The 19,603-nt window shown below is 42.7% G+C and overlaps 1 protein-coding gene across 1 annotated transcript in view; it reads right to left on the bottom strand.

Moving 5' to 3' along the window:
• Window positions 1–14,144: 14,144 nt before the first annotated feature.
• LOC143277878 (sodium-coupled monocarboxylate transporter 2-like) overlaps window positions 14,145–19,603 on the bottom strand; it is a 12,521-nt gene continuing 7,062 nt past the window's right edge. Inside the window, exons 6-10 of the mRNA XM_076582831.1 lie at window positions 19,552–19,603; window positions 17,767–17,975; window positions 17,265–17,365; window positions 16,502–16,652; window positions 14,145–14,273 (exon numbers count right to left, since the gene is read on the bottom strand). The exon at window positions 19,552–19,603 is cut by the window's right edge and continues 35 nt beyond it. Of these exons, the coding sequence (XP_076438946.1) occupies window positions 14,207–14,273; window positions 16,502–16,652; window positions 17,265–17,365; window positions 17,767–17,975; window positions 19,552–19,603 (580 nt within the window). The 3' untranslated portion in view covers window positions 14,145–14,206. The remainder of the gene's footprint in view (window positions 14,274–16,501; window positions 16,653–17,264; window positions 17,366–17,766; window positions 17,976–19,551) is intronic.

The following is a 19,603-nucleotide window of genomic DNA, read 5'->3' as shown; positions in this document are numbered from 1 at the left end:
TATTTTTTTTTCACTTATTATTTTACTTTCTTGTTCATATGTCCCTAACACTAACAGTCTCTTCCACCCCCTTCCCTCACTCCTGCCCTCTCACCCTGCCCACTTTCCCTCATCCTTCCCTTTCAGAGCCCTTTCTTTCCGTCATACATTCACACTGACAGTTCTACTCACTCTGCTTTGTTTTTTGTGTCTTTTCCTGTGACTTCTCATCACTTTCCTTTTCTGAACTTTACTCTCTCTCCCTCTCTGTCTGTATCTTTCTGTCTGTCACTCACTCATTTCATTTGCCTGAAGAAGAGCCTGTGGCTCGCTACGTCGCCTCTTTTATCCCAAGTAAGTCGACTTTTACCAAGATTGTTTTTAGTCTACCTCTCAAAGCAGGCATAGTTTTTTAATATAACGCATTGATCAATTCGATACCAAAGGCATGGCTTCAATGGATAGAAAGAGGGGAAAAGGAAGATGAAACACATAAATGTGATGTAAGCCTGTACAACACAAATCTAAAACAGAATTTTTTTTTTAAATGCACTCATAAACAAAGAGAAAAATGTTCCCCAACGCATACTACTTCTGGCTCAGAAAATTTGGTATCCACTTACTCGGGTCAACCTGGTCTATAGCGAGAGAAATAACAACAGAAACTAGATTAAGAGTTCTGCACTGGAAAATTTTACACATCTACCCGACCAATATCCTTCTAAACAAAATGAAAGGAGCAGAAAACAATAAATGCCCCTATTGTAAAGATTTGGTAGACTACATTGAACACTTCTTTTTTGATTGTCCAGTAACACACAACTTCTGGAAGTATATTGAACAAAAACTACTAACAGAAACAAGGGTCCACTTGAAACTATCAGCATCAGATATCCTGTTTGGGATTGAAAATTCACCACCTCTAAATGGAAATTATGCGTATATCAATAATATGATCTCAGTGAGTAAAATGTGTGTAAGTATCTATATCTTACAGGTTATTTTTGAACGAGAATTTGAAACGAGACGAATTCACGTGGAAAAAAATACCCACCTCCATCGACAAATAACGTCAATGATCGAATGAGAAGTGAGAAAGAGATAAACATGCACACATATATATATACAAATAAAACCTCCTTTCCACTGAATGACCGAAGCCCTAAAAAACTTATCAAGTAATGAATTGGCCGACTATCCAACTCGCCAATCAAACACTGTATCGTTCTCAGAAAATCATCCATCCATTGAGTAACTGTCATGAAAATAAATGTGTTTATAGATAATCAAAAGAAACCATATAAAACAACCGCTATTCCTGTCGTTTTTGATTGCATTTACGATAATAAAAAAGGAGAGAAAGAAAGATATAAAAAAAAAAAAAAAAAAAACCCACTGATGAAAGAAGCAAAACAGAATGCAACTTTTTTTTTCTCGATATAGATTTGAAACAGTATAAATGAACTGCTATTCCTCTGTTTTTCAAAGAAAGATCTTAGAAGGGAATGGTGAAAGAAGCAGGAAAGCAACTTACTTTGCGTTCCTCTCGATCTCTGTTTGTCCGCCTATGAGACAGATACCACGTTATCAAGCAAGAACGTTCACTCCCTGTTGTTAGGAAACGAGGATACGTCTGAATTATGGTGGGGGGCCTTGTCGAGGATACGTCAACACAGTTTTTCGCCCTACTCCAATCAGTTAGTAGCTCACCAATGTAAAGTCCTTACCCGACATAATCGATCAGCTTACATTACATAAATATCCATATGGAGTGGAGCTTTCTCTTGTCTTATATCACTAACAGGGGAAAAAAACACATACTAAAGAAAGATTTTTTTTCCAAAAATCATAGGAAAACTATCGTTTCACTGAAATGTGGCTCAGCGTGGATGTATCCCTGACAGCGCCTTTTCCACCAAAAACAAACAAACAACTATTAGTCCACCAATGTATTGTTTTCACAAAAAGTAAAGGACCAAATCATCAAAGCACGTATATTTTCATAAAATGATGAAGAAGTAAAAAGATAAATAATTTGAATTGTACAGGCAGCATTTTGTGCACCATGAACATTCGGTGTCTCGGCAAAAAGCAAACAAAAACAAAACAAAAACAAAAAAAACAAAACAAAAAAAGCAAAAACAAAAAACAAAACAAAAAAAAAACAAAAAAAAGTTATTCCGTGGTTGAAACCGAGAGTTTATTTTTTTGATAAAGAAATAGAATTGCACTTGCAAGAAGACACTTCTAGTCATGAGCGATGTAAATTACAATGGCTGCATGCACTGCTGTTTCCCGGAAATTGACGATAATAATGATAACAACGGATATTTAAAAAGCGCTTAAAAAAAAAAAAAAAAAAAAAAAAAAATTACTGCTCAAAGCGTTATACATGTCGTAAATTTTCTGGCAGTTTGTTCCACAATGAGGGGTGTGAAAAGAGAAAGATCTCTGACCCTGTTACATTGTCATTTTACAGGGATATTTTATAGCCTGGTATTAGAAACAGAACGAAAGTGACGAGTTTGAATGTACTCTTCAAGGAGGTCAGAGAGGTAGCAAGGACCAGAATTTGAGAGGCCAGAAAATGCCAGGGCAGAGAGCTTGTATTCAATTCTTTTCCACACAGGAATCAAGTGAAGAACGTGGAAGAGAGGAGTAACATGCTCAAATCTGGATAACTGAAAATAAGTTGAACAGTATTGTTCTGAATTCTTTGGAGTTTGTCAAGTGAAGTTATGAGAAAGCATTCGACAGTGTGGACCGCAACACCTTATGGAAACTGCTTCGCCACTATGGAGTGCCAACCAAACTGGCCAACTTGATCAAGAACTCCTACGAAAGAATGACCTCCCGGGTGGTCCATGGAGAACAACTCACAAACAGCTTCGAGGTGAAGACCGGAGTCAGACAAGGCTGTCTCCTGTCGCCTTTCCTCTTCCTCCTGACGATCGATTGGACCATGAAGACATCAACAGCATACAGAAGAAATGGTATCCAGTGGACACTGTGGGACCAACTAGATGATCTCGACTTTGCAGACGACCTGGCCCTGCTTTCCCACAGCCGCCAACAAATGCAGGACAAGACTACGGAACTAGCAGCCACCTCATTACAAGTTGGCCTCAAGATCCATGAAGGCAAAACCAAGATTCTCAAGATCAACGCAGCGAGTGAGGACCCAGTCACACTAAACGGGAATGAGCTGGAAGAAGTGGAAGCATTCACGTACCTGGGTATCATCATCAACACGCAGGGCGACACAGACGCAGACGTCAGAGCAAGAATTGGCAAGGCGAGGGCAGCGTACTTGCAGCTGAAGAACATCTGGAGCTCCAAGGTGGTGTCGACTTGCACAAAGATCAGGCTGTTCAACTCCAACGTCAAGTCAGTCCTAATGTATGGAGCGGAGACATGGAGGACAACAAAGACCACCATCAAGAAAGTGCAGACCTTCATCAACAGCTGCCTGAGAAGAATTCTCCAGATCCACTGGCCCGACACCATCAGCAACGCAGACCTGTGGCAACGTACCAACCAGCTGCCAGCTGAGGATGAAATCCGGCGCAGGAGATGGGGATGGATCGGGCACACCATGAGGAAGCCAGCCAGCAACATCACAAGGCAGGCACTATCATGGAACCCCCAAGGAAAACGAAAAAGAGGAAGGCCAAGAAACACCTGGCGACGTGACCTTGAGGCAGAAACCAAGAGGATGGGATATACCTGGAGACAGCTGGAGAGAATAGCCCAGGACAGAGGACTCTGGCGGACTGTTGTCGGCGGCCTATGCTCCAGGGGGAGTGATGGGCCTAAGTAAGTAAGTGAAGTTTAGGGAATGCCAGAGAGAACAGAGTTGCAGTAATCATTTCTGGAGAAAACAAAAGCTCAGACTGAGATATTGTGGTTGCTTCAGTAGACAAGTAATAGCGAATGGAACTAATTCTTCGCAACTCAAGATATAGTCCAAGCGCCCGCTGAAAAAGCTTGTTTTGCGTCATAAAGTTTTTTTCTTTGGCGATTCTAACTGAGTTTTCATTGCTGATTTCAAATCTAATGGAGGCCAGACGCTAAACTTTGGGCATTATTGTCTAAAAGTGAAAATCCAAGATGGCCGCAATTGAATTAGAGTGAAAGATGTTGTGATGGGTATCATGCATTTAAAGACATAAAAAATGTACAAACTTAGTTAAATAGCATGCAATGAAAGAAAAGTAATCACACTTGATGAAATACACATCAAATATTCGATAAAATGGCTACTTTAGAGAAATAAAGATGGCCGCCATCTAGTTTTCATATAATGTGCTGATCCGCAAAACACTTGAAACCGTTGTATTAAAATCACTTAAATTGTTTAACAGGGAGAAAACACTGGAACACTCACCAGTGTCTGCTGCTAGTTCTCACATCAATAGTGGCTGAAGGGCGTCTGAAGACAGGTCATGTATCCTCACAGTAGGGCGGGGCAATGACAGTCATTGGATTATTGCAGGCAATTGTTCCTCTGCATTTGCAAAATGCTGTACATGTAACAGACATTTTGGTGCAGGTGCACTGTACTGTGCTGCACCCAGTTTTACAGCTGCATCTGACCAAATTGAGAATTTCATCAGGAGCTGGCAGCTGAGCATCAAGTCCAAGGGCTGGGTGGAGTGTTAACTGGTGTAGCTGCCATCCATACTCAACAGGATCCAGATCAGGAGGAGATGGCTCCCCTGCCGCTTGCCACAGCACAGCCTGAAAATGTGCTCGTTTGATGTGGGCCTGAAAACTTGCCATTGTCGGAGGAAGGCTACTCAGTTTTGGGGGAATGTGTCTCTTTCCAGCAATCCTCTTCCTGAAAATGTTGGCTCGAACGGTGTTCAGATTGGCCCCTGACTCGTCCCCATAGAGCAGATTAGTGAACTGAAGGCATGACTCAGAGATTTCCTGGAAAGGTACAGACATCTTCCCAAGCTTCAGTTCACCAGAGAATACTTCAAGCTTCTTGAGGACTGTCATCTTTCCAATTCCAGCAAAGGAAGAAACTGTCACAACCAGTCAGTGCATGAGCTGCCAGCAGATTAGGCATTATGGTTGCATGCTGTCTGATAACGTCGTTGACGCTTATGACATTATGTGTGGATGTGCACGACTCGATGGACAGAGTCATATTTTGGGACAGTCCTTTGGTCTTCATGTGGAGATGATGTGCCAAGATGATGAGTACATCGGTGTCATCAGAAACAACCCTGATGTTCCTCTGTCCTAATGACGATTCGTTGATGACATGAAACGCCATCAGCACATCAGCTTCTTCATGATACAGAGGGTCTTGCTGAAGTCCAGACCCCATGTGTATGGGGTGTGGGTCTGGCCCAGTGATGACAACATCTGTTCCTGGTGGAGGCTGCATGCTGCAAAGCCGATGTACGATCATTTGTATCAGTTGTTCCTTGTTGGCTGTGACTTTCAGCATGACACTTTGCTGTGGCAGAGGCGACTCTTCAGTCAGGTTGTACACACGACTAGTCCCCTTCTGACGGGCGGTTCGACAGCATGATTTTGTGCTCAGTTTGTAGTATCTGTCGAAGACCACATGTGACACTGGTGCTGCCTGAACTCGTCGCAAAATGGTGGCAACTGCGGCTGTGATGAAAGCCGAGACTTTAACTGGAGCTGCAGGCCAAGGTACTGTCCACAAAATTGCACAGCCATCCAGGATGACAACAGTGGGAGGTTCTTGGTTGCGAACACCAGACAGAATCTGTATTTTGTTCTTCAGAGCAGCCTTGCTAGTTGTCCTCATGTCACCATTCTCATCAAAAAGGGCTGTAGATTGAAGAGCTAGTTCATGGGAAAACAAAGTCTCAATGGAAATGGATTCCCTAGAAGTCGCCATAATGGCAAGAACGCGTGCATATATGAACTCAGTGTCAATAGCAGTGTCCACTTTAGCATGTTTTGCAGTCACTTTCATGACTGCAGCCATGTTCTTCACTTTCTTTGTGAGCTTGAGATGGAAACTGGCAGGCCATCCGCCCTCAAACGCCTGTTGTTCTGCAGCACCAATCTCTACTGCCTCATGGACATTGACAGTTGGGTCATCAATGACACAGCCAGAAAACACGTTGATCAGGCCTGTGTCAGGATGTTTGCTGGTGTCCAGGATGTCAATGCAGGTAGACAATGTCTCTCGAATCTTTGCTCGGTCAGCAGCATCCTCCTTGATGCGTGTGTGACGCTCTTCTTTGTGTGTGTTGACAACTGTCTGAACATCCTCTTCTTTGATTTCCTGGAGGTCGTTCAATAGCTGGGTCAGCGTACTTTGTGAAAAGGCCCAGATGGCAAGGGTGGATTCATTGAGAGTGGAGCCTATGATTCCTGAAGGCCCATGGCCATAGCACATGTAGGTCGTCTCAATGAAGAGATCTGACCAAACTCTATTCCACAGGCCGTCTTGATGGTGCATGACATGTTCCCCAGCCATGAATCTCTTCAGGACGGCTGGATGTAGGCGCTGCATGGATCGGAGGTAGTACAGACCGTAGCGAGCATAGTTGACGTGTCCAGAGGCAAAGAAGTAGGGGAGCATCTTTTCCACAGCAAACAAGTGAAGAGTCCAGTCAGCTTCTCTCTCAGCCCGAACAAAGGCCATCATAATGAACACTGGGTCAATGAGGCACTCAACCCAAAGTCTTGCGATTTTACTCTGGGTGCTTTTGGTCATGAGACGTTGCGTAAGTTCAGCCATGGTGTGCACGTCAGTGTTGGAGAGAATGGGTCGTAGTAACTCCTCAACAAGAAGTCTCAGTGCTCTCACATTTTGTGGGTATTTTTTCCCTGTCAACATTTTTGGCACCCCCACAAATGCTGAACCAAGTATGTCTTCAATGCCGCTTCCTCCCATCGGGTACCCCACAGCACCAACAAAACTCATCAGCATGTGCATACCACCAAGTCTTGGGATGAACTTCTGAAACTGTTCTTTGCCAACCCATGTGATGTGGACAAGTTCTTTGTACAACTGCTGGTCACTGGTGAATATTGTCTATTCCTGGCCAGTGAGCTGTGTCAGACACTGGGCTTCAGCGATGGCTGTCTTCATGGTGTCTGGCTCAGATGGGATCATGTCCAGGAATGGGCTGTACACCACATCTGTCTTAGGTTGGGGTTGTTGTCCTGCACTGCGGGCACGTTGTGTGTTATAACCTCCATACTCGGGTCCCGCATCTTCTCCGAGTACCTGTTTGAAAAATGACAGATCTTCAGTTGCAATTCTGTTGAGAGAAACCTGTCGTGTGGCAAGAAAGACCAGAGATGGGACATGTCGCAGGCAGTGTTCTTCTGGCATAAGTGGTTTCTTGTTTCCCGTGTACCGTTGAACTGCAACATCACCAAGTGTCAGATGATCGGACTTGGTTTCTGTTTTGCTGAGACGCCTGATGGTGGGAATATCCTGTCTTTCACACACCTGCTCTGACATCGTGCGACCTTCCGTGATGATGTATTTTGACGCTCAACTCTTTTGTTTTTAGTACATGGAGGTGTGTTGTGGCGAAGCATCGTCTGCTAGCGCGCGCGTTCCTTAACCAGCGGAGCCCATATATCACGAAGGGGGGAAGCAGGCCGCGCTGTGCAGATTTCTGTGCCTGTGACATCACCGCGAGAGAAGCTGATAGCATTAGCACACCTGCACGAATCTAGGTCGACTCATCCATGAGTCGCTCGGTCATCATTCTTGCATGAGAGGGGTTGGTGTATTTCAACCAGCAGAAAAAATTATGCCCATAAGATACAAGTTGGCCCCCGACTGATATGAAGTCTAGAGACCCTGAGGAAGCAGAATCACCAAAGAAAAAAACTTTATGATGGAAAACAACGTTCTAGTACTTGTACATAGACTCGGCTCTCGGACTAATATGCTGATTTGCAAATGTTGCAAAAATGTTTTCCTGAAAGGACAGACTGTGGTCAAGACTGACACCGTACAAGGCTCCGCACTGAATGGGAGACAGGAATGACATTGCTGTCTATCAGAAGAAAAGGAGAGAGAAACGGGTGGTTAAAAATATCTTGGGGCAGGGAAGCTACAGTTCAGTCTTTTCATCATGATCTGTACTTTGTTGAAGCTCATCCAAAACTTCAAGTCTGTTGCACACTCCTGTGTGTTTTTTATCCGTTGATCAGTTTCAGCAATAGAAGCCGACTAACAGAGTTGAGTGACGTCAGAGAAGCTCTCGCGCGAGAAACAGTGACGATTTGCTGCATCAGACAACGGGGCAGCATAAAAACGAACAGAACTGAAACAGAATGGAGCATCATTTTAACTGTCCACGTTTCCAAGTGGTCCTTAACTGTTTGTGAACCCTGTAGTCTGCAGTCTCACCGCAGTGTGCTGTGAAAAGTCGTCATGCCCCGACAGGCCGCAAAAAATGAGGCACAGTGTCTGTGTGCAACACTCAGCAGATGTCGCTTGTCTTTATTATTACTGTGGCCTCCACACACACACACACACCACCACCACCACCACCACCACAACACAAGCAATACATGCGTTTACATACATGTCTGTTCAAACACCTGTGGTGCGCGACACAGTCAATGCATCCTAACTGCGCAATATTTCTTTGTGATTGTGTGTGTGTGTGTGTGTGTGTGTGTGTGTGTGTGGAATGGGAGTATCAGTTTCAGTATCAGTAGCTCAAGGAGGCGTCACTGCGTTCGGACAAATCCTTATACGCTACACCACATCTGCCAAGCAAATGCCTGACCAGTAGCGTAACCAACGCACTTAGTCACGCTTGAGAAAAAAAAAAAAGAAAAAGAAGAAGAAAGAAGTAAATGAACGTTCAAACTATAAAACAAATACAATTTAAAAATAGAAAAGAAAAAAAATAGAAATAAATGAATATTCAAATTAGAAAATTAGATAAACAAATATACATGCACGCATGCACACACACACACACACACACAACAACAACAACAACAACAACAACAAACACAAAACAAAAAAACAAAACAAAAAAAAACAAACAAAAAAAGAAACTCAAACAACAACGAACAAAAGAAACCCCATGTAGGAAGGAATTTTTGTTTAATGTCCCGTCACACATATCGGTGATTGAAGACATTTTGTAAAAGTATTTATGAATACATCTGAGTATTATCGGTTAGAAGGGGTGGGAGATGTGGATGAATGGAGGGTTGGGGGAAACTGGGCAAATGAGGGTAAAAATGTGGGTGAAATTTGAAAGAAAAACAAAACAAAACAAAAAAAACAACAACCAAAAAACAAAACAAAAAAACAAAAAAAAAAAACACACCTCTAAATATAGTTACAGGAAATTACTTAAAGGACTTCGTAAAAGAGAAGTCGTTAAACTGACAAGCGAAACAACTGATAATGAATGCAAACAGTCAAAAACATCAACGTTCTCAGTCACTTGTGAAGACACACTTTCGTGTACAAAAGGCTTCATCAAGCTACAGTGAAAAATTATATGCTCAATTGTCAGGTTATTAAAGCATATACACTTGACATTAGAGCAATACTTGGTCCGTAATGAATTTGATAATAATCTGAGAGCTAAGCTCAGAATTGGTCTGCGAATCGGACCAAAGTCTGAGAGAGTCAACTGACGAGGTTTTAGACTTGAATTCAAGCACCTATAAAAGTCTCTTTCTAGTATATTGCTTATTTCCTTGTATGACAATGGGCAATATACTTTTATACTATCTATATGATTTTTTGCTCCCCTTTTTGCTGCCCTATCTGCTTGGTCGTTATAACGGAATCCAGTGTGGGATGGTATCCAACAAAAATCAACATTTGTACCCTTCACAAACAGGGAGTGCAATAAATACCTAATTTCAAAAAATAAATCTTCTCTTTGATTATTCTCAAAAAGGAGCAAACCTTTTAAGACAGATTGAGAATCAACACAAAATAGGATATTACTTATTATGATTGGTATATCAACAAGATGATTTAAAGCCATAAGGATGGCCACCAATTCAGCTGTAAAAATTGAATGTCCCTTACCTAAATAATATGATTTTTCTGTTTTTAGGTCAGGAATGACAAAAGCAGATCCTGCACTGCTATCATCCAGGACCGAGCCATCAGTGTAAACTTTTAAATGATAATCAAAATTTTCTTCTAATTCAATTCTGACAGATGCTGCTATTATATGTGGAGATTCTCCTTTTGTTGTGTCAGAAGCATATATGTTGACGTTTGCTTTTGTTAACTCCCAGGGAGGGACAGGTGGCACCAGAACACGAGGTGCCATATCATGCAAATCAATGTCTGAAGAATTTAAAATATCTGACACATATGTGCGAATGGTTTGTAGATTTGAATTATTTTGTGCATTTTTTGGAAAATCAATATCAGACCTAATATTTAATTCCTCAAAATCATCCACTGCTGTACATCTCACAATATATTTAGCAGAACTTAATTTTCTGATTTCATCTAGTGGTAGAATACCCGCAAGCTTATAGGCTTCTGAGGTCTTAGTATGCACAGGTACCCCTAAAGCCAGTTTCACAGCTTTACTGTCAATTATTCGCAGCTTCTTTAGGAACGTCGGCGGAGCAGAAAAGAAAATTTCTTGACCGTAGGTCAATCTTGATCTTACGAGAGATGTCGCTAAATGTAAAAGAATTTTGGAGTCTTGTCTCCAAGGAGAGTGACTTACAATTTTTAAGAAATTTAAACTTTTAACTGCTTTAGTCACCATTGAATCAATGTGTTTCTTCCAGTTTAGTTTTGAAGTAAATAGGATCCCAAGAAATTTGATTTCCGACTTGAAAAATATTTCACGTCCTCCTAAAAAAAACCGTGGTAGTTTGCTGGGATTATAACCATTATTAAAGAGGATCAAATGTGTTTTTTCTACAGAAAACTCAAAACCATTAGATTGCATATAGCTACTCAGTCTATCGAGTTCACCCTGAAAATGTTTGTGTACATAATTTATGTAATGTAGGCTTGTCCTTTTCCTCAAGGATGTCTGAATCCATATAGCAATATCATCAGCATATTGAGCCAGCTTGGTAGATGATGAAAAACATGTATGTAAATCATAAAGCATAATGTTGAACAACAATGGAGAAATAATGGAACCCTGCGGGATTCCCATGTTTATAGGCCTACAGGTTGATAAAGTTACTCCCACTTTTGCCACTATATATCTCCCACTTAAAAAGGATTTAACATAGTCATAAACATGACCTGACAGACCAATTTGTTTCAGCTTAAATAACAGTCTGCTATGCCATACTCGGTCATAAGCTTTAGTAAGATCGAAGAAGGACGCAAGGATACTTTTTCGCTTAGAAAACTTTTTTTAATTTGGGTAGTGAGACGGGTCAGATGATCAATTGTAGATCTTCCTTTCCGGAATCCAGTTTGAGCTGACGGAATTATGTTATTTTTGTCACAGTAATACACCATTCTAATATTTACAATTTTCTCCATGACTTTCCCAACGTGGGAGGTAACCGAAATAGGTCTATAACTCGAAGCTTCTGTTCGAGGTTTACTCTGTTTTAATACAGGAGTTACAATGGAAGTTTTCCATACCTCAGGGATTTGTCCACATTCCCAGCACTTTTGAAATAATGTATGTAAGATAATTATCCAGTTTTCTGGCAAATGGTTAAACATGGTGTAAGATACTACATCCTTACCAACTGACACATTTTTGTTACTCAACAAATGAATAACGTTCTTTACCTCATGTAAAGTTATTGCCGAATTGATTGTATTATCATTTTGTGGGGTAGGATCTCTATATTTGTCACTGATTTCTTCTTCCTCTCTTAAAGTCTTTTGTTTAGTTGACAAATCTACACTGCCTGTTTTAGAATACATACCTACAAATTCTTCAGCCTTCTCTTGAGGGGACAGAAACTCTTTATCTTTTGTTTTAATAGGATAGTCTTGCAGAACAATGCCTGATTTCATTTCTTTCATTTTGGCCCACACTTTCTTCATATCCTTATGGTCAGATACTTCATTCAAACAGAATTGTGACCAGTATTGTCTTTTTTCTCGGGCTATGATTCTATTCGCCTTGATTTTTGTGTAACACATTTCTTTATGAGCGGCTTCTTTTACATCTTTATCAGGTACTTTTCTGAGTTTTAACCATGTTAAGTATGCTAGTTTCTTTGTATTTACAGCCTCCGCACATGCATCATTCCACCAAACATTTCCAGAAAAAAATGTCACTCCTCTTTGAACCTTTTTGGGGAATTGCTATTTCAGCAGCTCCAATAATTGATTTTTGAAAGTTGTTATAAAAAACATTTAAATCTTCACAAAAAATTTCACTTTCAGAAATGTTCGTAAGATAGTTTTGAAATGTTTCCCAGTTTGCATATTTGTAATTGAATTTTGGGATTTCGTCTTCTCCGCTGTATTTAGATATATTACAATCCTTAAAAGACAGTGTGATTGGCACATGATCACTGCCTAGTGGATCATCCCCAGTATCCCACTGTACTGTTAAAGCTAGAGATGGTGATATGAAGGTTAGGTCAAGTGCCGATGCTCTATGATGAGCCACATCTGGGATACGTGTAATCCTCCCATCGTTAAGTAAATGCAACGATGAATCAACAATATTTTCAACAAAGTCAGGATGAGATATTATTTGACAATCACTATCCCAGAAGGGCGCATGGAAATTAAAATCTCCCCCGACGATCCATCTTTCTTTTGAGCAATTTAATGTTCGCAACCAATTTGTATTTTGCTTACTTGGACCTTTGGGATAGTAGACTGACGCAAAATGTATTATTTGATTATTAGAGACATGCAATTTTACAAACGTAGCTGACATCTTTTCAGTGTAGTTTGAAATAGGAGATGGATGGACACTTGCGTAATTCAAACCACACTGTACGTAAATAGCTGTACTAATCTTGTCAGAATCCTCGCTTATATGATAAACCGGAGGATAATAATAACCTTTCAGATTCGGTAACTTATTTTTAGTAACATTCAAGGACTGAAAAAGGAGAATATGATAAGAATTTTCAAAAAGGTAAGCACGCAGATTATCAATATTTGTACTCAAAGAGCGGGAGTTCCATTGCAAGACTGATAGATTCAAACCCCATGTGTATACGTATATATATATATATATATATATATATATATATATATATATATATATATATATATATATATATACCTCTGTGTGTGTGTGTGTGTGTGTCTGTCTGTCTGTCTGTCCTCGGTAAGAGGCCAGCTCTCATCGCTTTAAAAATATGGGATCATTTGCAGGGCCGCATACTATTAATCATTATGATATCCTCCTCCGCGAGGTTGGTTGGTTTGTTCGGTTTGTGTGTGTGTGTGTGTGTGTGTGTGTGTGTGTGTGTGTGTGTGTGTGTGTGTGTGTGTGTGTGTGTGTGATATCCTGTGTATGCCTGTGCATGAATATGCACATTCCCAGTCTTTCAATTATATCATCTAGTCAAAATCAGTATGTGTAACATCATGTCATAAAAACTAAGTTTTTTATGTATATGCATCTATTTGTTTATTCCAAATTGTACACGTTTCTTAGGATGTCTAAAGATGAGAGATATATCATAGTTTGATCTGTTTTCTATATTTGTACCTGTCAGACTGTCTCTTGCTGTGTCATTTTCTTATTGTCTTTCCTTTCTTTTCTATTCTCTAGCTCTCTTCCCTATGGCTCTTTCTTTTGTTTCTCTATTTTCTTTCATTCTAGATTGAAAACATGTGCAGAAGGGAAATATTTGCCTTGAAAACGACCATCCCTTCACTCTGATATAAAACATCATGAAGTGATGATAATCCATTTTGCTACCTGGGATCATGTTGCTTTACAAAGCAATGCAGGAGACTGTGCTCCTGAGGAGGTACAGTACCAAGTGAACACCTACCCTCAACTTCAGGGTGACACTTGTGCAAAGAGGGGGTGGACGCTCACAAGTTATTTTACGTTATTGTATGCCGTTTTGTGAGCGTTGATATAACTGTGCATGTATTTCTGTTGTTGAGTGTGTATGCCTATATTTCAGAATAGAAGAGCAAGTCTCGTCGAAGCATTAAAATCAATGTTTGATGGCAAAGAACTAATTCAGCAGAGATGGTTCTTTATTCCACAGTTGCTCAGCCGTCCGTTCATTCTTCCGTCAGGGAGGAGGCAAAGACAATGAAGATATCCGCCGCACGCACAGACACAGACGATATTTATTTCTGGTTGGTGATAAAAGGCGCCATTTCTGTGTTGTCTTTGTACAGTTTGGACTCATGGACACTGTGGAAAAGAACAAAATATCAACAGCATTACATGTACTAATTTGTTCCGGGGGTCGTGTGTAGGGCTTGAACATGGAGTCCTAAAACTGACTCAGTGCTGAGCCCTTTACGCCCTGTCCTGAACTCCACGTAAGTCACAACAGAGGAGAGGGAAGGCGAAGGGAAAGGAGGAGGGTGTGTCGTATCTATATATGCACAAAGTCGTGCAACATACGGAATCGAAACGATAAGTGTATTCGTTAATGCTAAAACTGGAGGTTAAACATTAAAGGCACCCTAGCCTTCACGACCAGAGGGGCAGTGGATTTAAATTCTCTGTGTGTTTGACTTAGCGGGGCCCAATCCTCTCCTTCCACAGTTTTTTAAATTTCCTCGACAGACGTCAGGTCCCCATTCATACCTGTCTGGAGTGAGGGAAAATGGGAGTAAAATGCCTTTTCCATGGACACAACATCATGCCAAAACGGGGCCTCGAATTCTGATCACCGCTGCATGTTGGATCAGACGTCAAAGGCCTAATCGACTCTAACACGATGCCTCTCATGAATGAACATATTCTGGAAAGGTCTTTGGTTTCGTTGACTGCAGTGTTCTGTTAAAAAAAATTATTTAGACAATAAGGATTTCGGAAAGACGTAAAATTATGGAGGGATCAACTTAAAAAAAATCTATCTATCTATACATATATATGGTTCGTCCGTCGGGATCGACGAAGACCATCTAGTCATCCTGGGGTGGGTGGGTTGGGCTCTGTGGGTACGCAGATGACTGGTCAGGCCAATCCGCGCCCGGAAATTTCTGACGCAGTGTGGACAGGGGATGGTGGCGGCTGTTGGGGACTTGCTGGCACTGCTTTTCCTGGCCTGTCTGCGTTGCTCTGCTGCAGCAATTCTGTTAGCCTCACAGGACTTGGCGCCTTTGTGGACAGCTGAACGCCACTTTGGTCTGTCCATTGCATTCAGCTCCCACGTGTCGTGGCTGATGTTGAAGGCCTTCAGAGAAGCTTTCAGAGTGTCTTTGAAGCGCTTCTTTTGGCCTCCATGGGAGCGCTTGCCATGTTGGAGATTGCTGTACAGCAGTTTCTTGGGAAGCCGGTGGTCTGGCATGCGAAATACATGGCCTGCCCAGCGCAGCTGGGCCTGCATCAAGATGGTGTAGATGCTGGGCGAGTTTGCACGAGTGAGCACCTCTGTGTCAGGGCTCTTCCCTTGCCACTTTATGTCGAGAAGTTTTCTGAGGCTGGTGGTGTGGAAGTGGTTCAGCTTTTTGGCGTGGCGTTTTTAGACCGTCCATGATTCACATCCATAGAGCAGTGTGGTGAGAACTATGGCCTCGTATACTTTGAGCTTAGTCTCAAAGGTGATGCCTCTCCTGTTCCAAACGTTCTTATGGAGTCTGCCGAAGGCAGCGCTGGCTTTGACGAGTCTGGCATTCACCTCGTCGTCGATGACAACAGTGCGAGAGAGTGTACTGCCCAGGTATGTGAACATGTCCACCGCGTTCAGTCGTTGCCCGTTGATGAAGATGTTTGGTTCAACGTAAGGCTTTCCTGGAGCTGGCTGGTGCATCACCTCAGTCTTCTTTGTGCTGATTGTGAGGCCAAAGTTGTCACAGGTAGCAGAGAACTTGTCGAGGCTGTGTTACATGTCAGCTTCGGAGGCAGCATTGAGAGCGCAGTCATCAGCAAACAGGAAGTCGTTGACGGTGTCTGTCCTCACCTTGGTTTTTGCTTGAAGCCTCCTGAGGTTGAAGAGTGAGCCATTTGTGCGGTACCTGATGCCAATGCCTACATCAGCGTCTCTGAAGGCATCTGTCAGCATGGCTGAAAACATGAGACTGAACAGGGTGGGGGCAAGATCACGCCCTTGCTTGACTCCGTTGGAGACGGGGAATGGTTCTGAAGTCTCTCTGTTGTCTTGGACTCGGGCCAGCATCCCATCGTGTAGTTGCCGTATGATGGTGATGAACTTTCTGGGACATCCGCACTTCGCCATGACTCTCCAAAGGCCATCTCTGCTAACAGTATCGAGGCCTTGGTCAGATCGACGTAGGTGGAACATCATGTTGCATGCTACAGGGCGGGGGGTAGGGTGTGTGTGTGTGTGGGTGGGGGGGGGGCGTCAGTGTGACACCACTTTCATAGTGGAAGCCCGTTTTTCTGCAAGGAAGCTGAAATGAAGAGTTCACCCCCCCCCCCCCCATACCCCTCTATCCCCAAACCCCTACCTGTTCCCCTCTGCCTCCCGCAATCCACTCATCTCAAGAGGAATGGCGTTGTCCTCCTCTGTCGTGTCTTCAGGTTCAGCCAGTCCGTACAGCTTCCGGCAAAACGGGAATATCAACCTGGGATCCACCTTCTCTGCTTCCTCCTTACAGCCTGCACACACACACACACACACACACACACACACACACACACACACACACACACACAGAGCAAAAAAATGGAACCAGTGTATATGTCAGAAGTGGGCGTGCTGCCTGTCAAGGTTGTGTGTTCGGATTTCTGTCGGGATAAAAGAACACTTGTAACTACCGCTTCTGTCAACCCGTTCGCCGTTGAGGTCCGAGAAAAGAGGGTGAGTTTTGTCATTTGAAATTGTGTGAAATCTATTTGCTGTCTTTTTTCTTTCGGTAAGTGTCGTCAAAGCTATCCTGTTTCCTTCCCTCCTGCTTTTAAGATGAATTAGAAAAAGTTTGTCAGTTTGGTCACGTTACCGGCCCCAACACACAAACCAAAAAACGAAGCACTAGAAACAATAGAGCAATAGAACATTAATTTTGTAGTATCTGGCTGCATACATTGGAATATCTGGAGACGTACCCTGCCCAGCAAAGCCGGATCTTCAACTGTGTGTTTGCATGTTAAACTGTGTTTCCTGTGATGCTATGTTAACCATATTGCGATATCCTGGATACACATTGACCAAGATTCCGAAAGTCCTTGGAAGAGTGCAGGATTACGTGAGCATCACCGGTACACGCCTACCCGTGATGAGGCTGATGACGATGCCGGACAGGACAGTGGCCCAGAAACCGATGACAGAGAACCACAGGTAGGAGATGTCCCACAAGGTGAAGACGGCGGAGCTGCAACCATAAATAATGCCGTGTCCTCTGGAATGTTTGCGCATGTGTGGCTTAACGTTGATACTGGCACTCATCCACAAACACATGCATTAACACACACACACACACACACACACACACACACACACACGAAGATACACACAAGCGCGCACAGACATACACACATACACACACACACACACACACACACACACACACAGAGACACACACACACACACACACACATGCACATGCACATATGCAAACGCACACACACACGCACATATGCACACTCGGGCATACATCCACATACACACGCATGTACACGCATGCGCAACACACACACACACACACACACACACACACACACACGCGTGCACACACACTCACACACACACACACACACACACACACACACACACCTGTGAACTGGAGAAAAGGAGGTAGAGATGACGCCCGAAGTCGCCGCAGTCACGTTCCACGAAGCGGGCAGTGTCCAGGAGGTGTTGGTGACGTCACAGCGGTCCACAGGTCCGGGGGCCAGGGAGTGTCTGGGGGTTCCGTACAGTGCGGACCCTACAGCGACTGTGAGACTGACAGCACTGCCCACCACCACTCCGCCCGCCGCTCCCTGAAATCAAACATAGACTTTTCGCATATTTAGTAAACCTGCACGAAACACTTCTGACACACATCTGTTTTTTTTAACACTGTTCACCACTGGATCGTCGCAACAACAACAACAAATATTATTTTTTAAGTGCTCGCAGCTAGATACGTAGGGATGATGAAAATGAAACATACGCTCTGGAAGACTAGAAATGTTTGTTTTTTTTGTTTGTTTGTTTTTGTTTTTTTTTGTTTGTTTGTTTGGGGGTGTTTTGTGTGGTTTTTTTTTTTTTTTTTTTTTTTTTTTAATCTAACAATCAGGGATTGTTAAGAAGTGGTTCAGCAACGATGTATACAACATCACATCATGTATCAACCTGTGTCCACTTTATCTGCTGCTGCCTCACGATCCAGAAAACACGGCAACATTACATGCCAGAGTGTGTCGTGTTCAACAAAAAACTTTCGGTTCCGTGGCTAAGATAGAATATCTGTCAACATACACAATTCTTTCCTGACCTCAGGTAGCCTACTTGTTGCATTCAGGTGTGCATAAAACGCCTTTCGCTGATCAGCTTAAGTTCTCGAATTACCTAACCTATCTCCCAATGTCGAAGAATTCTTCATTTCTTAAACAAACATTCATGAATACCGATCCAGGTCGTCACTCAAACCTAATGGACCGGATCATGGCCCATGGTCAGCAATTCCACAAGTTAGCAGGAAAATATCCCTGCAACATTTTTCGAAGTTCTGACAACAGACAGACTGACAGAGAGGCAAATCATCAGACAGATAAACTGCTGTGAAAGGTGAAGGTTACAAGACTAGAGTTTCGTAACTGACGAAGGGGGACAATTTCCGTCTGGACTCAAAAGCTGTGTTCGCCCGCCTTGTCACAAGTCAATGAATGATAGAGGGGAACAACTCACAGATACCAAACACTGTCTACACACACCCAATGAACACACACACACACACACACACACACACACACACACATTTGTGTGTCTCTGTTTTATATATCATTCTCTCCGCGTCCATGTCTCTCCATGACCCTGACTCAAAGCATGCCCCTGTCTTTAGATGACCCTGGCTCGTCTCTTCTTGTCCCTTTCTCTGTGTGTCCCTGTTGACATGTCCCCGACTCCATGTGTTCCTGTCTCTTTATACTCCTGTCTTATTGTGTTCCCCGAAACAAAATTATAGGGCGAAGGTCCAGTTTAACCCACTACAACAACCCTTCCCCGCCCCCCCCCCCCCCCCAAAAAAAAAAAAAAAAAAAAAAATTGGTAGTGAGCTGATGGATAGAATACGTATGTTTCCTCACCATAATTTTTTTTTTTTTTTTTTTTTTTTTTACTGATCTCAGAACTTTGTGGGACACAGAGACAAGAGATAAAGAAAGGTGTCTTTCTGACAGGAAAAACAAGAACTGCTGTATCAGCTACAGGTGGGAAGGTGCCCACATTTTCTGTTTATTACTGTCAGGAGACACAGAGAGGTACACACCACTCTACAGGTAGGTACCCACATTTTATGTTCATTATCACCAAGAAAGACAGAGGCAGTCACATAAGCTATAGGAAGGTACCCACATATGTGTTGCACCTGGGAAAACCAGCGGACAGGAAGAAGACTCCTAGCACA

This window comes from Babylonia areolata, chromosome 2 (assembly GCF_041734735.1).
Source record: "Babylonia areolata isolate BAREFJ2019XMU chromosome 2, ASM4173473v1, whole genome shotgun sequence".
Classification (NCBI taxonomy): Eukaryota; Metazoa; Mollusca; class Gastropoda; order Neogastropoda; family Buccinidae; genus Babylonia; species Babylonia areolata.
The sequence above is the reverse complement of the archived record's forward strand: the minus strand, read 5'-3'. Positions and strand labels throughout refer to the sequence as shown.